Raw genomic sequence first — 22,462 nt, 5'->3', positions numbered from 1 at the left:
AACAAAAAGGTTTTGTAACATTATACACTACCAAAAGCTTGGAGTCAGTATAATTGTCAGTATAATTTTTTCTTTTTTGGGATAGAAATGATAGAAAATAATACTTTTATTTACCAAGGATGCTTTAAATGGATCATAAGTGATGATAAAGACATTTATAATGTTATAAAAGATTTTTATTTCAGATAAATGCTGTTATTCTGAACTTTCTATCAATCAAAGAAACCTGAAAAATTCTACTCCTCTGTTTTCAACATAATAATAATACTACATGTGTTTTGAACAGCTAATTTGAATATTAGAATGATTTCTGAAGGATCATGTGACATGTAAATATGTTTAAATGGAAAACAGTTACTTTAAATTGTACAAATATTTCATTTTTTACTGTTTTTGCTGTACATTGGATCAAATAAATGCAGGCTTCATAAAACATAAAACATGAAAAATCTTACTGTTCAAAAACTTTTGGTAGTGTATATTCAAATTTAGTTTATTTCAGTGATGCAAAGCTACTGTTATCAATGTTGAAAACAGATATGTTTGTGAAAACTGTGAAACAATTTTCAGCATTTTTAAATCAATACTTTTAAAAATTAACATAAACATCATTTTATTTTATTTAAAGGGATAGTTCACCCAAAAATGAATGACCTCAGTTCATCTTCTGAACACAAATTAAGAGCTTTCTGACCCTGTTATTGTTGTTTTCTTTGTCTACTAAAAGTATTCTCATAGCTTCATAACATTACGGTTGAAGCACTGATGTCACATGGACTACTTTATCAATCTCCTTACTACCTTTCCGGGCCTTAAACATGGTAGTTGCGTTGCTGTCTATGCAGGGTCAGAAAGCTCTCGGATTTCGCTGAATATCTTAATTTGTGTTCCGAAGATGAACTAAGGTCTTGCGGGTTTGAAACAACATGAGGGTGAGTACTTATGACAGAATTTTAATTTTTAGGTGAACTATCACTTTAAATCTGGAAAGGCTCTAACAAGAAGGTCCTTAAAGAGACTTTTAGTGAAATTCTTATAGTATGTTCTAAACATGTTCAAGAAAAAAAAAACATGAATTAAACGCCTTTCTCTTGTGTTTGTGACTTTCAGCGAGATCAGCCGGCTGGACCTAGGCCTCATTGTAGAGGTGTGGAACAAAGGCCTCATCTGGGACACCATGTTAGGAACAGCTTGGATCCCACTCAAAAGTATCTGCCATTCAGAGGAGGTCAGGACATCCTGCACATCTCACAAAATCTTACGTCAATCCATATAAAAATACATTTGGATGTTTGTTAGCTGTTTATTATCAGTGAATTTGGTCACCAAGCATCAAGCTGTCTTAAAGATTCCTCTATTTCATATGCATGTTTTTGTTGTTTAATGTAATAAATAACCCTTTCTCTTAACAGGAGGGCCCTGGTGACTGGATATTTCTGGACTCTGAAGTTCTGATGAAGGCAGATGAGATTTACGGGACTAAAAACCCAACGCCACATCGAGTCCTGCTGGACACTCGCTTTGAACTGCCCTTCGGTAAGACTGACTCTTTAAAAATGTCATATTATTTTTAAAAACTATAAGATTTATCATTATTTACTCAACCGTTTAAAGGTTTGTAATCATTGCGTTCTTTTTGAGAATACATTTTTACATTATCACTGTTTTCTGCATAAAGATCACTGTAGTAATGATGCTGAAAATTCTGATGCCTGATCACAGGAATGAATTACATTCTAAAATATATTCAAAAAGAAAATAGATATTGTAAACTCTAATAATATTTCACAATATTACTGTTTTAGTGTATTTTTGATCAAATAGATGCAGCCTTGGTGAACTAAAGAGTTTTCTTTAAAGAAACCTTTGAATGGTAGTGTGTTTTCTTTCACACTACCATTCAAAGGTCATTTCAAACTGACTTTCTTCAGCAGAGCACAAAATGACAGACTGTGACAGCCCCTAGTCACTGTCTATATTAATTGTATGTAAAAGAGCAGTGTCAACATTTTTTGAGAACTTATTCTGTCTTCCACATGAAGAACAGCTTGCTGATCTGTTGTTTGGAAACGCAGCTGCTTGAGATCAATCCCATCTGCCTCTGGTGCTTTTGGTTTTCATTGATTTGTTGAATGTCATCAGGGATGAGTGAATCTCCTTCAGGCAGCTGCTTGCTTTCTAATAAAACGGTTTTCAGACTGTCTCTCCAAAACTGCTACTTTATCCACCATACACTGTTATAGTGTTAAATTAAATGCTAAAAATAAAAAACAAAGCTTTTTTTAGACATGACACTGTTTTCTTAGAAAGAGCCTTTTCTCTCTAACCTAGTGTGGCTAGGACCCATGTAGCAGAGAGATAAAAGGAGGCTTGTTAAATTATCACTTTGATTTGCTCCTCTTTGTTTAAGACCAAACAAAAATAATTACATTTTTGCCAGCTGTGTCTCTATTGTGAGTGGAGCTATGGGCTGTAAATAATGCGTGTAGTGGTGAACAGGCTGCAGGTTGTTGGGATGCGAAAGGTCGAAGTGGCGCATTTGGCCTGGATACCTGCCATTGATCCCATTCATAAGCCAGACTGTTTCATCCAAGCACTTTGAAGCTACTCTCCTCATGTGCAGTATCCCATGTACCTTCAAAGGACGCTGCACACAGTCTCTGAGGCTTTGTTCACATTGCACCCAAATCTAATTTGTTTTCAAATTTGGTCCTCAGGACTGACAGTCTGCCATTTTGCAATGAAATCAGATTTGCTTTTTCAGACAATCACTGATCAATATATCTATATCACACTGTAAAACAATTAGTAAAATTCACTAGCGAATCCTGAGTGAAAGAAACAGCAAGTAACAATGAAATAAGCATGGCATTTTTAAGTAGAAAGGCTGAAATAAGTCTAAGTAATTTTATTTACAACAGTAATTTATTTATTTATTTACAACTGTACTTTTATGTACTTTATTTACAGTGCAGCTGCCTGCCAATGACTATAAAACATGAAAGAGCCTTGTCCGGATCTAATCTGGTTTCAAACTTCATAGGAACATGCTTTAGATTGGGTTTGCAAACACATTTTGCTGTTCAGACTACAAACAATGAAACCAATTTCTCAATCTGGTGTCAAACTATCTAAAAATGTGCTCTAAATCTGTTTTGCAAATATGTTTTGTTGCTGGCCAGACTACAAACAATGAAACCGGTTTCTAAATCTGTTTTTAAAATACATGTTAATGTGCAGTAGATCTAGTTCATAAACATGCTTCTTTTCTATTCAGACTACAAACACAAAAAACTGATTTCAGTTGTAAGTGCCTTATTCTGGTTTCAATCTACTGTATGAATGTGCCGTAGATCTGGTTTGCAAACATGTTTCTTTGCTGTTCAGACCACAAACAATGTAACTGTCTTCTAAATTTGGTTTCTTAATACATATTAATGTGCTTTAGATTTAGTTCACAAACATGTTTCTTTGCTGTTCGGACTGCAACGTATAAACCAATTTCTTAATCTGGTTTCAGAATGCATATTAATGTGCTATAGATTTAGTTCATAAACTCTTTCTTTTGCTGCTCAGACTACAAACAATGAAACTGATTTCAATTGTTAACATCTTATTCTTGTTTCAAACTACCTATGAATGTGCTGTAGATCTGGGTTCAAAAACATGTTTCTTTGCTGTTCAGACTGCGAACAATCAAACCAATTTATTAATCTAATTTCAAACTACATATTACTGTGCTTTAGATCTGGTTTGCAAGCATGTTTCTTTTCTGTTCAGACTGCAAACAATGAAACCAATTTCTTAATCTGGTTTTAAACTACCTATAGATGTGCTTTAGATCTGGTTCACAAACATGTTTATTTGCTGTTCAGACTACAATGAATCCGAGTTCTTAATCTGGTTTCAAATTACATATTAATGTGCTTTAGAGCTGTTTTGCAAACATGCTTGTTTGCTGTTCATACTACAAACATTGAAATCAATTTCTTAATCTGGTTTCAAACTACCTATAAATGTGCTTTAGATCTGGTTCACAAACATGTTTCTTTGCTGTTCAGACCACAAACAATTAAATCGATTTTGGTTCTGAAAGTCTTATTCTGGTTTCAAACTACATCTTAATGTGCTTCAAATCTGGTTTGCAAACATTTGCTTGCTGTTCAGACTACAAACAATGAAACAGATTTCTTAATCTGGTTTTAAACTACATAATAATGTGCTTCAGATCTGGTTTGCAAACATGTTTCTTTGCTGTTCAGACTACAAACAATGAAACTGATTTCTTAATCTGGTTTAAAACTACCTATAAATTAGATTCAGATCTGGTTTGCAAACATGTTTCTTCAGACTACAAACAATGTAACTGATTTATTAATCTGGATTCAAAATACATATTAATGGGCTTTAGATCTAGTACACAAACATGTTTTGCTGTTCAGACTACAAACAATGAAACTGATATTAGTTATTAGTCTTATTCTGGTTTTAAACCTATAAATGTCCTTTACTGTAGTTCTAGTTTGAAAATGATTTCTGCTGTATACCTAAAAGTGTGCATGCATGTTAACTGCTGCACAAACTATGTTTGTGTATACTGGATTTTTATTAAGGTGTAGGTGTTACAAACATGGTTTGTTTGCTAAGTTTGGTTTTCCGGTGTAAACTAACTGAATTTTTTTTTTCCCCCTTTCCCTCAAATGTGGCAAGTAGAGCTTCAGGTCGACAGCACAACATCCCTTTGTTCCTGTACTTGCTTTTAAAGTGAAGTGCCATGTAATGCTCTGTTTTTTGTAATGCAGACTATTTTTGAGGTCCCTTGGCCAAGTAGCTCATTATACATTTAAAAGTTGTGAATACATAATCATAACATCTTGGCACATGTAAATGGTCTGCATGAGGTCTTATGTTTTGGACTGCAACACTCATGACTCTCCACCACTTTTGCAGAAATCCCAGAGGATGAGGCTCGATACTGGACCGGGAAACTGGAGCGCATCAATGCTATGGGCATTCATGATGAGGTAAGACCTGTGCACGTGCAGCTAAACAACAACATGCCTTTAATATTTTAGTATATCGGGACTTAGTTACCAAACAAGAGTCCACACTGACTGTCATTGCATATAATTAAATGATAAGAGGTTGCATGACAGTTTTCTGAATGCACATCCATTGTGGTTGGCTACAGTTGCCGTTGTAATTTGCATCTAAAAAGGAAGTGTAGGCAATGTTTCTGAACCAGAATCACAAGATTGCTTTATTTAGCATTGCTTAGCACTGTATACTTTACTGTGGATAAATGCTAGATTAATTTTGAGAGAATATATGCTTTTTTGATGCCTATTATGTTTCTTTTGTCTAAAAACTTGATGCTTATTATTTTAAACTAACATCTTTTTCATACAAGATCATAGCTGTGGGATTTTGTGTAATTGTAACTTCTTAAATTGGAAATTATTATTTTTTTTTACCTCTGATTATAGATGTTTTTTGTTAAAAAAGAAAATAAAAATATAAATAAAAAGAAAATGTTGATAGTAATATTATAATGTTTGATTCAAGTAATCTATTTAAGATATTTTTTAATGTATATACCACTTGACTGATTGATCATTTCTGAACTAAAATAATTTATACTTTACCGTATAGTACATAAAGGTAGATTTGTTGTAGCCTGTGAGTTATAAATGTAGGTTTAATCATATTTTTAATGTGTTTTTTCCCCTGTTTCCCTCTTATTTAATATTTTTGTGTCACAGTTTTGGTATGTGATAAGCATGTGTGTGTTCTGAGCAGCTATTTTTGCTGTGCTGTTGTCTAGGACATTTGCATTATAATAATCATTCAGATTTTTGGTAAATATTCAAAGAGTGTATAAGAAATGTGTGTATACTTTGGCTAGACCCTCACTAATTCACTTTAAATAATATGATAAATTTCACAATTACAAATCTTCCATGTAGTCCAGTAATGTGTGTTTTTCATAAAATCAAGCCAAATAAAGGTAGTCCTTAAATGAACCAGTCTTATGATATATTTCATATTGTATCTGAACTGTTTGAAGTGAGATTTGCTGTGGATTTGCATGTTATTTAATGGTTAGGGTGTGTTTTTTTGGAATCTGCATGTTAACTAACTGTGGTTGTTAATTGCCTTAATAGTTATTAAACCTTAACCATATGTTGTACTTGTTTAATGTTGATTCTTACCATCTTCTTCTCTCCTCGTGTTAGTTTCCCTTACAGGATGAAGTAGCGGGACACCCTCTTCCCTGTGCTGCCTCTCAATGCTGTGAGTGACAACATCTCACACTAGATGGAGCTTCGGCATCATGCCTGACGCTTCATGCCTCACTCCTTTTAACTTTGCATGCTGCTTCTTGTCACCTTCGAATAGTATAAATCATGTTAACAGCATATATGTTCACTCAAGCATCTTGCACTTGTATCAGGAACAAGAAAATTCATGTTGGAATTGAAATATAAGTCTTTGTTTTTGCACATCTTCTTTCACTTTTGATTTTTAACCTCACCAGGCAGCTATTTTGGATGGGCCGACAGCCAAAGTATGTAATGTGTATTCAGAATTTATATAGTGACCCTTTACTCTAGATTATTCCCTGGAACCCTCAAAATCACTATACTTTCATATGCATCCCTATGTGTTGCGATACATTGCAATACAACCCCATGTACAGTTGAATTCAAAAGTTTACATACACCTTGCAGAATCTGATAAATTATTTTTTTATCCTTATTTGACCAAAATAAGAGGGATCATACAAAATGCATGTTATTTTTTCATTTAGAACTGATGTGAATAAGATATTTCACATGATGTTTACATATAGTTCACAAGAAAAAATAATAGTTGAATTTATAAAAATGACCCTGTTCAAAAGTTTGCATACGCTTGATTCTTAATACTGTGTTGTTAGTTACCTAAATGATCCACAGCTGTGTTTTTTTTTTTAGTGATCGTTGTTAATGAGTCCCTTGTTTGTCCTAAACAGTTAAACTGCCTGCTGTTCTTCAGAAAAATCTTTCAGGTCCCACAAATACTTTGTTTTTTAGCATTTTTGTGTATTTGAACCCTTTCCAACAATGACTGTATGATTTTGAGATCCATCTTTTCACACTGAAGACAACTGAGGGACTCATATGCAACTATTACAGAAGGTTCAAACACTCACTGATGCTTCAAAAGGAAAAATTATGCATTAAGAGCCGGGGGTGTAAACTTTTGAACGGAATGAGGATGTGTACATTTTTCTTATTTTGCCTAAATATCATATTTTTTTCATTTAGTACTGGCCTTTAGAAGCTACAGAAGATACTTGCAGGCTTCCCAGAAGACAAATAAGTTAGATTTACTCTGATCTTCAAATTCAAAAAGCTCTTAATGCATTGTTTCCTTCTGGAGCATCAGTGAGCATTTGAAGTGAGTCCCTCAGTTGTCCTCAGTGTGAAAAGATAGATCTCAAAATCAAACAGTCATTGTTGGAAAGGGTTCAAATGCACAAAAATGCTGAAAAACCAATGAATTTGTGGGACCTGAAGGATTTCTCAGAAGGCACTCACCTCAAAAAAAAAAAAAAAGCAAGCAAAAAACAACAACAACAACAAAAAACAACAACAACAACTGTGGACCATTCAGGTAACAACACAGTATTAAGAATCAAGTGTACGTAAACTTTTGTACAGGGTCTTGTGAAATAACTTAATCAGGTCAGTACTAAAAAAAATAATAATAACATGCATTTTGTATGATCCCTATTATTTTAAAATAATTAAAATTTTGCAGATTCTGCATGGTGTGTGGAAACTTTTGACCTCAACTGTATATAAGTTACATATATATAACACATTTTATTTGTATCCTGTAAAACCTTAGTTATGCATATGCACAGTTTTTCTAGGGAACACAAATTTACATGAGTTTTTGGAGTTTGTTTAGATTTGATGCATGAAAATTTCCCCAAATTTCCTTGAGTTTTGACCTTGTTGAAACTATCTTTGTGTAAATTGTGAGCTCCTTGTTTCAGTTTCAGTCCTGCACCTTACCTCCTTGTACTTGTTTATATTATGTGGCTAGTACTTTGTTGCAAGGAGACATTTGTTTTCACTTAAATGGTCAAAAAGATTTGACTTTTACGTTTTTCAAGTATTTTTTTAATTGATATTAAAATATTACCAAAAAAAAAACAAGACAGATTATATGTATTTCTAAACCTGTAATGTTTCCCTGTTTAGCTTTAGACGACCTGGACAGTGCTGTGGATGATAGAGACAGTGACTACAGGAGTGAGACGAGCAGTAGTTTACCTCCACGCTACCACACTACCGCCCAGCCCAACTCTTCACTTCACCAGTATCCCATGGGGCCACGCTTTCAGCAGCACGTGAATTCCTGTGCTGACTCTTTGCACAGCTTTGAATTTGACTATAGGGATCACCATGCAAGCAGGTACATTCAGTTCCTATAAGCACTGTATGCATCCATACAGTACTATACATTTTTGTGTACAACTGCAGCAGTTTTACAACACTTTTAGCACTGAAAGTAATGGTTTTTGTATGGTAAACTCATCTGTAAAATAGCAATTTATATGTGACCCTGTACCACAAAACCATATGTCATGAGTGTCAATTTTTTGAAATTGAGATCTATACATCACCTGAAAGCTGAATAAGCAATTTGACAACTATAAATCAAAATATTAAGAAAGTCACCTATAAAGTTGTCCAAATGAAGTTCTTAGCAATGCATATTAATAATCAAAAAATACATTTTGATAAATTTACAGTAGTATCTTCATAGAACATGATCTTTACTTAATATCCTAATGATTTTTAGCATAAAAGAAGAATTATAATTTTGACCCATGCAATGTATTTTTGTCTATTGCTACAAATGTACCTGTGCTACTTACAACTGGTTTTGTGGTCCGGGGTCACATATATGGTTGCAGATCATCCTTGTTTGTTATGCTGAACTTTAAACTTGCAATTTGAGAACGGATTTCTAGTCTTTTAGACCTCTGATTTGCGTAAGAGAAAGAAACTGAAATGTGGTATTCTGAGATTGTGGTTAATCAGTCTCCTGTGTGGCCCAGTACAGAGCTAATCCGGATAATTCTTTTGCATCAGATCCCTTTTAAAAATATAGAGATTGTATTTCTTGTGATCATTAAGTTACGGCTGAAATGACATTTGTGTGTAATTTTTCTCAACAGCTGTATGCATAATTTTTTGGGGGATCAAAAATCGGTTTATTAGTGAGGTGAAAGGCATTTAATAGTAATTTCACTTCACATTTCTGGTAATGCGCTTACATTTTTTTTGTTTCATCTCATAGTGCATCACTATTATCATGTTCTTGCTCTCAGCAGCTTTTATCTCTTTTGTTGAAATACATTTTTTTCTCTTTCTTTCCCCCTCCTTTTTTATCCTTTTCCATCCTTTTTAATCTCTGCTAGAGTTCCTAATCATAGAGGTAGAGTTAGAATTATCCCAGTAGATTCAGGCATGGGTGTGGAGGATTGGGAGGTCAAATACAAACCACAGGGTAAAAGTACCCTGAGTGAGTTCCTTGATAGAGAAGAACAGGCATGGATTGAGGAACATGACAGACAAACCGATCTCGTTCATACTGAAAAGGCTTACCACGATCCCATAGTCAAGCAGTTGTCTCCAATCATAAACAAAAATGCTTCAATAAATGCTGTTTACCCAGAAGGCTATGCCACTATTGACCGAAGGCGAAGGAAGAAAATAAGGGACCCAGGAGGGCTGGAGCTTGCCGGAGCAGAGCATTTCCCACCTGATCTTGCATTTCTCCGTCAAAAACGAAGCGAGCTCGTGTTACGTCAAGTTAAGGAAATGGAAGAGGCTGATGAAAACATGATGCCATGCCTGAAACCATACAAAAATGGCTTACTCTACAAAACTAGAATGTGGGCCAAAAGTAAACTAGAAAACACACTGGAGAATTACGTTGCATATCAAGAGGAAGAAGCAGCTAGACAAAGAGAAGATGTAGGCTTTGATTCTGAGAGTTCAGATGAGCTACAGTATTCAATTACCTCTGAGGAGGAGTTGGAGGAAATGACCTCTTTAGCGAAGGCACTCAGGGCTGAGGAGAGGAAGAATTATAGCCACTATGGATATTTCTCAACATATGGTGGCCAAACTGAGAGGCTCCAAGGTTACCGTGATAAGAAGAGTGGAAAGGGTAAAATTGGTGGATGGGCTCCAGAGGCCATGCTGTCTCCTGTTGAGGAACCTAGTGATGAATATGTTGATCCGATAGATGAGCTGCAGTGCCTGGTTGAAACGGTCTCAGAATATCTAGCTGAAAAAGAGGAAGAGATCAGTAAATATGGATCTTTACCAAAGTCCAACAAATCACGGCTGTCATCTCAGGGTAGTGCAAAAGCAGAATCTATTGGAGATGAGCAAGGTTTTACCTCTAAGGAAGTGAAAGATAAACCCATAGATGCCAAAGAAAGTACTTCAAGTGGTGCTTCTGACCACGGAGTGGGAGGGGTAAAGAATGCCATGAGTTCGTTGTTTAGCTCTTTAACCGATAAAGTTGTATCAAGCTCAAAACAAGGGGGTTCGAAGTCTGTTGAACAATCAGAGACAACAACTAATGTTCCTGTTAGTTCTGGTATATCAAAATTGTTTTCCTTCATGCCAAAGTCTGCAAGTCCCACACCAGTAGCTGTGGTGTCCCCTACTCAGGATCCTCAGGGTGACAGGAAATTTTCAATGCCGTCTATTTTGCCTTTCCAGCCATCTGATACCAAGTTACAAGAGGTGGACCAGTCAACTCAACCAATCAGAAATGAGCCTAACAAATACAATGTTGTCATGTTTCACAATGAGACTTCATCTTCTATGAATTCAATGTTGGGAAAGGGGAACATTGAAACAAATGGAATAGGCAAAAGTTATACTCAGAAGAATTTCAATGTGAGGCAAATGCAGCCAGGTGATCAGTCCAGAGTTTTGAATCGCAATACAATACAAAATGCATATCAAGTCGACGACTGTGAAAAACTTAAAACTGTTAAAAATACCTCATATGAGGTAAATGGTGAGAAGACACACATTGAGCCTATATCACTAAACGCTTCTGAAGAGTCAGGATTTTTCAGCCCTTTTAAGAAATCTCTCAGTTCATTAATCTCACCTGGACCTCCAGTGCCTCCTCAGACTCAAACACAGACAGTTTTTCCTGTCTTCAGATCAGCAGAAGACATTAGGGTTGAAAAACCTTCAGACCAGTCCTCCCTTACAAAACAACCTTTTGTCTCCTCTGAAAATGTATCTGTCCAACAACCTCCAAAGGCAGAGGGGGGACTGTTTTCTGGATTGTTTAAGTTTGCATCTGGTGAGGATTCAAGTGCGTCCAAAGGTGTGCCGCAAAACACTGTTAAGACAGATCAAACTCTTCCTACCCCGAACAAAATTACAGGTGTGTTTCCATCTTCAGTTCATGACAGTGCAAAATCAATGACACAGAACCTTAAAGTACCTGAGGCAGCTGCTAAGGGGAACACAGAAACAGGCTGGTTTTCTAGTCTTTTTAAGACGGCACCAACGGAAGATCTGCAGCCTGTTGCTCCACATACCCAAAGAACTAATATTCAGAAGTCTCCACCACCTCCAGGGTCAAATCAAAATGTACCTAGAATGCAACATCAGAATCCATCTTCTGCTAAAGAGCAAATACAGTTTAGGCACCAACATCCTGGTCCAACTGAAGTCCCTTATGTTACAGAGCAAAAAGCATCACAACCTGAACGCCAGGGCTTGTTCTCTGGATTGTTTAAATCAGCTGCCTCTGATGATTCATCAGGTGTCCAAGCATCTACTAATCAACCACAACAAGGAGGCTTACTCTCAGAATTCAAGAAGTTTGCTTCTACAGATGATATGACCACTGCAGGTACTCAACCCAATCAATCACAACAAAGGAGTCAGTCTGCTCAAATAATGAATCAACAAACCCAACCTCATAACCAACAAAGTGCATCTAATCCACGTTTCTCAGGGCTGGTAAATATTTCCTCCACAGAAAATAAGTTGACTCATAGACCACCTCAACAAAAAGACTTTGAGCAACCGTCAACAGTTGCAAGTGCCCCACCTCAACAGAGAGGTATTTTATCTGGTCTCTTCAAATTTGCCTCCACTGACAAGGTTTCAGACACACAGACAAAGATCTCTCAGGAGCAACAAAAATCACCAAGTGCAAGTGCCCGTCAAGATCCTGTACAGCATAATGCTGAGCAGCAGAGTTGCAACCTTCTTCAGCAGTCCAGAGTCCAAAATCTGCAATCAGACCAACATCACAAAGGTGTACAAGATGGTCCTAGACAAAGTGTATCCCATCAAGGACCTTCTCAACAAGAGGGCCTTCTTTCTGGCCTTTTCAAGTCGGCCTCCTCAGATGTTTCTGTCTCTCAGTCAACACAACAAACACAGTCATCCACCAATCAGTCCACTCCGCGCCAGCCAAAAACAAATGTGGTGGAACAAAGCCAACCATCTCAAGAACCAGAACCCCAGTCAGGTGGTTTCTTCTCCGCCTTTCTTAAAACATCCTCCACTGAGTCACAGGAACTGAATACACCAACTGTTACACAGGGAAACAAGGAACATTCTTGTTTGCAGCAGTCAGTTGTGACAAAACAAAGTTCTCCTGTGGCAAAACAAGATGCATCTTCTCAGCCAGGAGTTTTGTCTGGTCTTTTCAGTAAACTTACATCCTCATTTGAAGATGTTTCACCAAACAGCCAGAATTCATCTCAGCAAAAACAGGAGCAGCAACACATACCAACTCAACAAGGTCAATCAAATAGACGGCTACCTCAAATACCTTCTCAGAATCATCATGCACCACAAAACCAAAACCCCTCTACTCAACAAGGTTTCTTATCTAGATTATTAACCAGGAATACAACAGAGGTTTCCCCTGCCAGACCAGAGAATGTGGTTATGGAAAGATCACATTTGAAGGTCAGTTCTTTAGGACTGCTGAGACACAAGGTATCTGACCCAAATTATGTGCCAAATATCTGTGACACTGAGAGCCTTGATTTGAGGACACCAGCAAGTTATGCAAGGTCACAGCAGAATCGTTGTGGATACACATCTAATAGTACTGGTAATATTCCCCTCTTATATAGCTCACAAAACTTTATGCTCTCAAGCCAAATAAGAAATACTTCATATAGCACTGAAAATCTTGGTAGCCTCCCTCTTGGTCACCCATCTCAAGCAGTAATGTCACAGGACTATTTAAGGCAGAGTTATCCAGCCTTACATAGTATATCTGAACAGTATTCCTACCCACAAGTCTCTTCTTCATATGCATTGGGGAGTCCCAATGATGAATACTCATGGATCCAAGAATCTATTCTGTGGCAACAGCTGAATGATCAATCATTGGGCTGCTATCTTGACAGACATGGAAGTATAGCTAGCAGTGAAATCCACAAATCTTCTCAGTGTCTGAATAATACAAGCATGGATGTTAATCAACAATACTGTCCTACTCAGTCATTGATGAGATTGCACACCTACCAAGGAGAGAGCAATAATCAACCAGAGTATTCCAAAGATATTCACCATAGTTCTATCAGACAAAGATTGTGGAATAGCCATAACAGTTTGGATGTGATTGGTAGCCAAGAGTGTGAAGGTGTATTGAATTTGAGCATGAAGAATAATGCTAAATTAGGAAAGTGGAACTCATTCAGTGCAGATAGTTGTTACAGTTTAAACAGTATTTCATATCATGAGGGATATTATGAGGAAACACCTCCACATCTGTCTTACTCAGCTAATGGACAGTATATATATCAAGGCACATCAGAAATTCCTAGTCAACCTGAGAATAATGGAAACTATGTTAATGTAGCCAATCATTGGAACTACTCTTCAACAAGCAACATTGATAAGGAGGAACATATGTATCTTGAGGAGTCAGAGTGGTATCAGCAATGGCTTTTACTTTTGGACCAAGGGATGTGGTGGCCAGCGGATGATGGAGATTGTGGATATTTTGTCTACACAGATTATGAGTACATTTATGCTCTACTGACAGATGTGTCTGGGCAGTATGTCTATGCATGCGCTCCAGAACAAGAGTGGGGAAATACAGGGGACTTCTATCCTAATGCCTGGCTGTACAATGAGATGGTTAAAGTTTGTGGTTTTAAGATTCCTCTCTACAATGAAGATGAGCTCCTTTGGATTCCAGGGCAAGAACAAAGTGAAGCTGAACTTCTGACCGCACCACTTGACTTGTCGGCAGCCTATAGAAAAGGTAACCAAATCATGAATCTGAACCTAGAGCGTTTCTCTCAGATGTTTGAGGATTCTTTTCTTCATCAAAAACAGCAAGCTTTGGATTTTTCCACTTATCAATTTAACAAGGTTAAGATGGATGCAAAACAACAGCTCCAGAACAATTCTGGGTACTGGAGTCCTACTCAGGAAGCTGTTGATCTCTCATATTATGGTGCCAACCACAATAGTGCAAATCTCAATAGCAGAGGAATCAAAGAACTGCTATCACAGAAGGTTTCCATTTCTTTTGGTGCTACCCCAACCACAAATTCACCTACCACGGGTGTCTACAGTTGCTATCAGCCTCAGCAGAGGCGACGTTCATCCACTGGAGTACAAGTAAAGCATATAGACAATGTTTCAGAAGACGAGTGGAGAAAGAGAGTACAGCCTGGAGAAGAGCAGCCTAATCGACCCATTAAGAAAATATCCTCTTTTCTATCCTCGATTGTTGGCAGAAGTTCTGATTCAGAATCAACCAAATATACAGCTGTCTCAAGGTCACCTAATGCCAAAGATACTCCATACACAGGCCAAATTCAAAGCAAATTTACTAAAGCCTCTGAAACTCGACTTGGTGATCAACAAGCCAAAAACATGATCTCAACAGGTTTTCAGAGTCTTAAATCAAAGATAATAAAGGATGACTCCTCCTGTGCAACAACTCAGCCAGAGAGTACAAATCAGTTGGCATCCAAACCAGTTTCAACAACATCTGGTGTTTCACTATCATCAGCAACACTGTCCACAACTCCTCAAGGTACATCCACTTTAGGCACTTCTCAGAAACCCAAACTGGCTAGACAAGCCACACTGTCACAACAGTCCTCTGTTACTACTCCAACTTCAAGAGACTGCTCAAGCATAACCTCCAAATTGGCCTCTCCAAAAGTTTCTCAGCCAGTAGATACACATGGTGGAAAGCCATCTGAGCAGTCTGGTGGGTTTTTAAACTTGTTCAAGACAGCAGTGGAGATAGAAGAGGTAAAGTCAGATCCCTCTAAATCTACTCACTCAGTATCTAGACAACCAGAGAAAGATGTACCTGCTTCATCTGGCAGAAAAGATTCAATAACAAATCAAGACAAGACTAGAAAACCTAGCCTTTTTGGGTCAATAGGTGATATTTTTAAAGTAGAAAGTCCTTCTAACACACCACCAAAGACAAATCTGCAACAATCTCCTTCTGTAATAAATTCTGATATAAACAAAGACAGCTGCCAAACAAAAACAATGCCTCAAGAAATTCAGAAACACCGAACAAGTACCTCTGGACAAGATGGTCAGTCAGAGTTACCTAGTATATCACAGTCATTTCAGGGAAGGAGTGTTTCAGCATCTCAGATATTTTCCACTGACACTAACAAGGTACCAACACCAGGGAGGTCTCAAACTATGCCACCAACTGGGGAGACAAAACCAGAAGCACCATCCAAGCAATCTGGTGGTTTGTTTGGTTTCTCTGTTGGGGATATGTTCGCTGGGACCACAGCCTCTAAAGAGGAAGGTAAAGGTCTGCTGTCCATATTTGGTGGTTCCAGTCAACCACAAGCTCCAACTGGATCTGCCTCTCCTCAAGAATCAATGGATGGTGCATCTGCCAAAGAGCCGCTAGGTAAAAACATCCTGAGTTTGTTTGGAGGTTCAAGCACTCAACAGACTTCATCACCATCTGTATCCTCAAGTCAAATGCACACACCAGGATCTGCTCCTCCCAAAGAGACTCAAGGTCTAAATTTATTTTCTGTGTTCAGTGGCACAAGTACACAGCAGTCATCAACACAACTGGGTTCTGGTAATCAAAAACAAACACCAGGAACTGTCCCTCCAAAAGAAACATCAGCCATGGGTTTACTCTCAATGATTAGTGGTTCCAGCACTCCGCAGACTTCACCTGGATCTGGAGCTGATCCACCGAAAGTTACGCCAATAACAGGATTGCTTTCTATGTTCAGTGGCCCTAATCAACATCAGGCATCACAACCATGCTCTACCACGCAGCCTGCACCCCAAGGGAATGCGCAACAAAAAGAGCCTCTGGGTAAAAGTTTATTTTCAATGTTTGGTGGTTCAGAGCAAAAACCTTCACAGCAGGCAGGATCAATTTTTGGTGGTATACTAGGTGGATCTTCAAGCTCTACTGAGAGTCCAGCAAAAGGTTTATTCTCTATGTTTGGAGCACAAAGCCCACAACCACCAACCACCAAAGTTCCAGGCACTGCCCCTACTAATAAGCAGACAGTTAAACATACTACTTTGTTGGATGGGTCCCAGCAAACTCCACCACAATCTGTCTCTTCTCCTGCAAAAGAAGTGACTCTTGCAAAGGAACCACCTAATGATAGTCCAGCAAAGGGATTAGTTTCAGGGTCTGGTATGGTCAGCCAGCCAACAGCTTTACAGGAAGGCCTGACCCCTGAGTCTGTTGTCCCATCAAAGGAGCCATCAGTAAATGAAATGCCCTCCTTGTCTAGTGGACCTTGCACTCAGCAATCCCCACAACAACCAGATTCAGTGTCAACTTCTGTTTCCCTTGATAGTAAGGAGCCACAAAGCAAAGACTTGAACACTGAACAAATGCCACGGTTAGGTTCTTCTCAACCCTCCTCATTTCTGAGTGGGATGCTATCAAATGAAACGCCTGGTAAAGGTCTTTTAGCAAACCTCAGTGGGGCTATACTTCATCCAAGTGAAACACCAGTTACACCAAGCTGTGATCCAACTGTGTCAGCACCAAAAGCCCCTCAAGAAGTATTGACACCTGTTGACGGTAGATCTTCTGAAACTAGCAAGTCACCAGCACACCAGGAGGATTCTTCCCCTCAGGGTGCAGTACCACCAAAAGAGGGAGCGACCTCAGGCTTGTTGTCAATGTTTTCTGGGTCAGGTTCTCAAAATGCTCCTTCTCAGACTGGTTCTATACTTGGTGGGATTTTCCCTGGTGCCTCAGGATCAAAGGAAGTTCCTGGCAAGAATCTGTTTTCTATGTTTACTGGACCAAGTTCACAGCCCAGTGCGGGTAATGCAGGGCCTAAAGTTGAGAGTAGTAGTCCAGGGGCTTCTACCTTTAATGAGTTACCTGGAAAAGGCTTATTTTCTGTGTTTGGTGGGTCAAGTCCACAACAGGCCACTCCTCAGTCTTCTTCACTATTAGGAGGTCTTCTATCTGGAGTTGCTTCTAAAGATGCTCCAGGAAAAGGTCTTCTTTCTATGTTTGGTGGGCCTAGTTCAGCACCTTCGCCTAGTCAAACAGGACCAACATCGAAACCATCTGAACCTGAGGGGCTGTTGAAAGTTGCATCATTATTTTCTCGAGGGGATGCCACTGAGGATAATAAATCAAAGACTGTGGGCTTTAGCCTGTCAAATTTAGGCATTATGGAGGAAAAGAAACCAGGACCCCAGAATGATGACTCCAAGCATCCAGATAAAGAAAAATCAGCAGCCTCCATGGCTCCAGTCTCTGCTGATATTGCTGAGAAAAGCTCAGATCACATTGTTGAGGCAATTGCTGCTGAAGGGAGTAAACTAGATGTTACCGGAAATAATTCGAGCTTGCATGGAGATGCTTTGTCAAAGGATATTGATTCAATTTCAGAGCAAAGTACAAAAACAGAAATACAGACTACAGATCATCAACCTGAACATATAAAGCAGACTGATTCAACAGAACCCAACACCTCTGGCTCTGAGGGACTTCCTAAACATCCTGAACAACAGAAATCTGTCATAGACTCGTCAGCTGATGCAGTCAGTGGCTTTATGTCTAAACTGTTTACTGGTGCCAGTTCAGCAGCTAATTCATCAGGAGGTTTATCCTCACAAACGCACTCCACCACAGAAAAAAGCTCACTCTTTGGCCTTCCAAGTAGCTTACCCACAGAATCTATTAAAAATGACCTTTTCAGTATGTTTAAATCACCAGAAGCACCCAAAGCAGCTGACATAACACCATCTTTTACCCAAGATCAAAATACACATAATGATTCACTGTCATCTTCTGGGGATGTTACATTTTCAGGAGACAAAGATAAAGTAGAAACCCTTTTACCCGTAAAAGAAATGCCTGCTAATGATACTTCCAGTAATTTAATAGTTGCAAGTGTAGATCCCACTGCATCTTCCAGTTGCCAACCAGGTGAAACCGTTGTTAAGGAGCCTACTGTGGGTGAAGTAATACACAAGAAAACCATTGTCATTGTTTCTGAACCTGAAGCAAAGAATACAGACAAATCAATATCTGGAATAGACAGTAGCTCAAAAATGGCTCAGAATCCTCCATCAGCAGAACCTTCTCAGTCCATATTTGGCATGCCAAGTTTAACAGCACCCAAGTTTGGTTTCATGGCTGGAGCTGCAGATGCTGGAAAGTCTTTTGGATCTTTCTTTTCTTCACCACCCTCAGTACCAAACACAGAAAGTGGCAAGCTTCTTTCTGGGCTTAAGTCATTTTCAGCAGGGCTGTTTCAAGAGGAGAAGTCAAAAGAAGAAATGCCAACATCTTTGTTTGGAACAAAACTGGGTTTTCCATGGCAGAAAGAAACTCCAGAACCTCCTAAACAACAAAGACCTCCAGTTGTTACAACCCAGCCTAAAGCTCAGAAAAATGAAGTTCACATTGTGGATAGTACAATCGCTGCAATAGGGCAGGACAAGTTCTTGTCAAAGGAAGAACATGGTGGAATCACACACCCTGTTAATGTTAAACAAGAAGTCGTTTTAAATTCTGAGGTCCAAAAGAAAGAATTTGTTGAAGTTGGTTCAAATTCTGAAGTCCAAAAGAAAAAAAATGTTGTCCCAGAAAATGACAGTGATGAACCCCACCTCCGTTCATCCACTCCTGATCCTCCTCTTCAAAAAGAATTGGAAATCCATATCCAGACCCCACCTTCTACAGATGACTCTTCAGGATTACAGCAGGAAAACAAGGACCTTTTGATTCCAAAAAGGCTAGTAGCAGGATAATAAATGGTTTCATAAACCATTTGTGTTGCACCAAGTTTACATGCACAGTCATTATTCTATTAAGGAAAAATCTCCATTTGTTTATTTAGCAATTTCTGGACTTTGGTCTAGTGCTCAGGCAAATCTGCTAAAGACAGTTAACCACAAAGAAAATTGTGAAAATTATTTCAAAAACGAAAAGTAATGCTAAAGTATGCCGTCTGTAATATTCATATTCAAAATTAAGGGGCTCGTTTTAATCAGGATATCTCAATATTCTGAATAAGAATATTAATGTGCATGTAAACATGCTCAATGACTATAGTTTTAGCTTTAGTTTATGAAAATGGTGGCTTTCCCAAAGTGTGAGTTGTTTCTTCTCAGTGCTATGTGACTTTTGTACAGTAACTGTGCTTTGGTTCCTTGTAACTTTTAATATATTTCCATTAGCTGTGTGTAGCATTACCTGTGTTTCTTGCTAAATGGATATAGTTTTAAAAATCTCTGTTACTGTCACTCACTTGTTGCTATCTTTGTTTCTTTTCTTTTCAACAAAACTAGTCCTGTGGACTCCAGTCGTTTTGGATCTTCAGGAAACCTCAGCCAAGCAAGTTCTCAGCTCAGTGAGACTGGTCAGGAAAGTGCTGCCTGTTCAGAATTAGAGGAGTCCTACCATTCCTACCACAGTACAGGCTATCGACCATCCAAAAATGGCCATCACCCTACCAATGGACATACTCCCTGGGGGGAAGATGAGGGTTTGAAATCCTCCCAAGAAAACGGAAAGGGAATAAGCAGCACCGTAAAAAAGGAAGTTGTTTCTCAAGTGGACAAAATGCCTGATAAACCTCTTAAAGGGTAAAGATATGTTGTACTGGCTTGTAAAAGTTATTTTTCCAGTGTACATTTGGTATGATGATTATTCAATTTTCATACAATGTTTTATTTTTCTAGCTTCAAGGATGATGGAACGCCTTTGCCATTCTCTCCATCCAGATTGCGCTGGCTTAAGGCAATCAGCAAAGTGAGAGTTCAGCTTAAGGAGGTATAGTAGGGAGCTCATACCCTCCATCTCCTTTGTCTTTTCCTTCTACAGTTGATCCAGTTTCACACTTCAGATCAAACACTACCACATATAATTTTTCCTATAAACCTGCATCAGTTATCAACATCTTATCAGTCTAAATGTTCAATTGAATTGCTTGAATCAGTTGAATGCTTTCAAGTAGGTAAGTATGAATTGCAAAACCCCAATCAGCTCATTAATTGACATCTGTTTTGGATTGGTTGAGATTCACCATTTAAGATTTTAACTTGTGAAAAGTATTTTTGAGAATTTGTGGACATCATTTTGGTTGGTTGGTTGGTTGGATGGTTTAAGTGGAAGTATTCCACTATGGTAGTGTATCTGCTAGGCAAGGCATGCTGGATTCTCAGCCCTATAGACCTCCAAGTCTTAATCTGCAAGGGCCAAGGTCAGCTCTGTAGAGTTGCTGTCTGATATCGCTGATAAAGTCTCAGGGAGTAATTACGCATTGAGCGGCAGGGAGTTAGAGATAGCATGTGTCTTGAAGAGTATTTAATGACTAGTTAAAAGAAATTAGGGACTTGACTTTTAAAGTTCACAAAGAAAAGTACATGGGCATTGCTGTTGCTTATGCCTAATTATCAAAGTAATGGAATACAATATGTTAAAGTAAATATAACATGTTGATTTACAATGTATGTTTAATAATTATGTATATGTTTTTATATTTATTTGAATAATTCTATTAATTATTCATAGAAAGATAACAATACATTTTCCTATTTTTTCATAAATCTGTTAAAATAGATTTTTTTAGGTCCCGCTTTATATTAGGTGGCCTTAACTACTTATCATTTGATACAATGCACTTACTGTGTATATACATGTTTTTACATTGTATTTATATTTTTTAAAATACATGCATGTAATTACATCTGTAATTAATTTCTGTAATTACATTTATAATAAACCCTTAAACCTGCCTATGCCACCAAACCTGTCCCTAACCTTACTCATATCTCACCTCAATAGCAGCAAAAGTGTTTTGCAATACAATATGAACAAAATAAGTACTTATGTACACTGTACTTATTTTTTTTAATGTACACTGCCACTCAAAGGTTTGGGTTTTAAAAAAATGTCTCTTCTGCTCATCAAAGTTCCATTTATTTGATCAAAAATACAGGAAAAAGTTATATGATGAAATATTATTGCAATTCTAAATAACACTTTGTTTTATTTTAATACACTTTAAAATATAACTTATTTCTGTGATGCAAAGCTGAATTTTCATCAGCCATTACTCCAATCTTCAGTGTCACAGGATCCTTCAGAAATCATCTAATATACTGGGTAATTCTATTTAAGTCAACTATTGTTTAAAAATTATTATATTGCTGGCTTAAAAAAAAGGGTGGAAATTAAAAATCAACACAGAATTATAGTGGCAACAGCAATAATCAAAAGATGAACATTTATTATTGAGCAAGAACACCCATGGACTTGCTCTAACTTACTCCATAACCTGCCCTCTAAAAAACAGTACTAAGATTAGAGAACATATTTTAACATCAAATTAAATTAAATTCAGTGTTATAATGAATAAAATCAGTTTATGTAATGCAAGGCAAAAGGTGTTTCCATTGTGCGAAACGCAGCTGACTGACATCTCATCCTTGTACGTTGTGTTGCGTAAAATAATGTAATTCTCAGCACATTAAAGACTTTATAAATTAAATAAAAATAAAATACAATGTATACAAACCTATACAAACCAAATTGGCGGTGCTGCCAACCACTCTCTCCTGTAGAGGACTCAAAGTCCACACTTTGACTGAAACTCAAGAACTGGACTGTTTTGTTGGAGATAGCCTCAACTAAGCGGTTGAGTAGAAGAAAATAATCCAATATTTAATAACCCATTAAAAATGACCCAGCAGCTAAATACAAAAAAAAAATAACCCAATAAAATGACCCAACAAACATTACCCAGCATTTGGGTTAAAAAAAAATAACCCAGCATTTTTAGATTGCAGAAAAACTACCCAGCACCTGGGTAAAAATATTAAAAACAACCCAATAAAATGACCCAAAAGGCTGAACCCAGCATTTGGGTTAAAAAAAA

At 37.7% G+C, this 22,462-nt stretch overlaps 1 protein-coding gene across 1 annotated transcript in view; it reads left to right on the top strand.

Moving 5' to 3' along the window:
- unc13bb (unc-13 homolog Bb (C. elegans)) overlaps positions 1–22,462 on the top strand; it is an 84,923-nt gene that overhangs the window by 9,302 nt on the left and 53,159 nt on the right. Inside the window, exons 3-9 of the mRNA XM_073829300.1 lie at positions 1,111–1,228; positions 1,413–1,536; positions 4,951–5,024; positions 6,237–6,294; positions 8,256–8,469; positions 19,872–20,168; positions 20,265–20,355. Of these exons, the coding sequence (XP_073685401.1) occupies positions 1,111–1,228; positions 1,413–1,536; positions 4,951–5,024; positions 6,237–6,294; positions 8,256–8,469; positions 19,872–20,168; positions 20,265–20,355 (976 nt within the window). The remainder of the gene's footprint in view (positions 1–1,110; positions 1,229–1,412; positions 1,537–4,950; positions 5,025–6,236; positions 6,295–8,255; positions 8,470–19,871; positions 20,169–20,264; positions 20,356–22,462) is intronic.

This window comes from Garra rufa, chromosome 23 (assembly GCF_049309525.1).
Source record: "Garra rufa chromosome 23, GarRuf1.0, whole genome shotgun sequence".
Taxonomy (NCBI): Eukaryota; Metazoa; Chordata; class Actinopteri; order Cypriniformes; family Cyprinidae; genus Garra; species Garra rufa.
The sequence above is the reverse complement of the archived record's forward strand: the minus strand, read 5'-3'. Positions and strand labels throughout refer to the sequence as shown.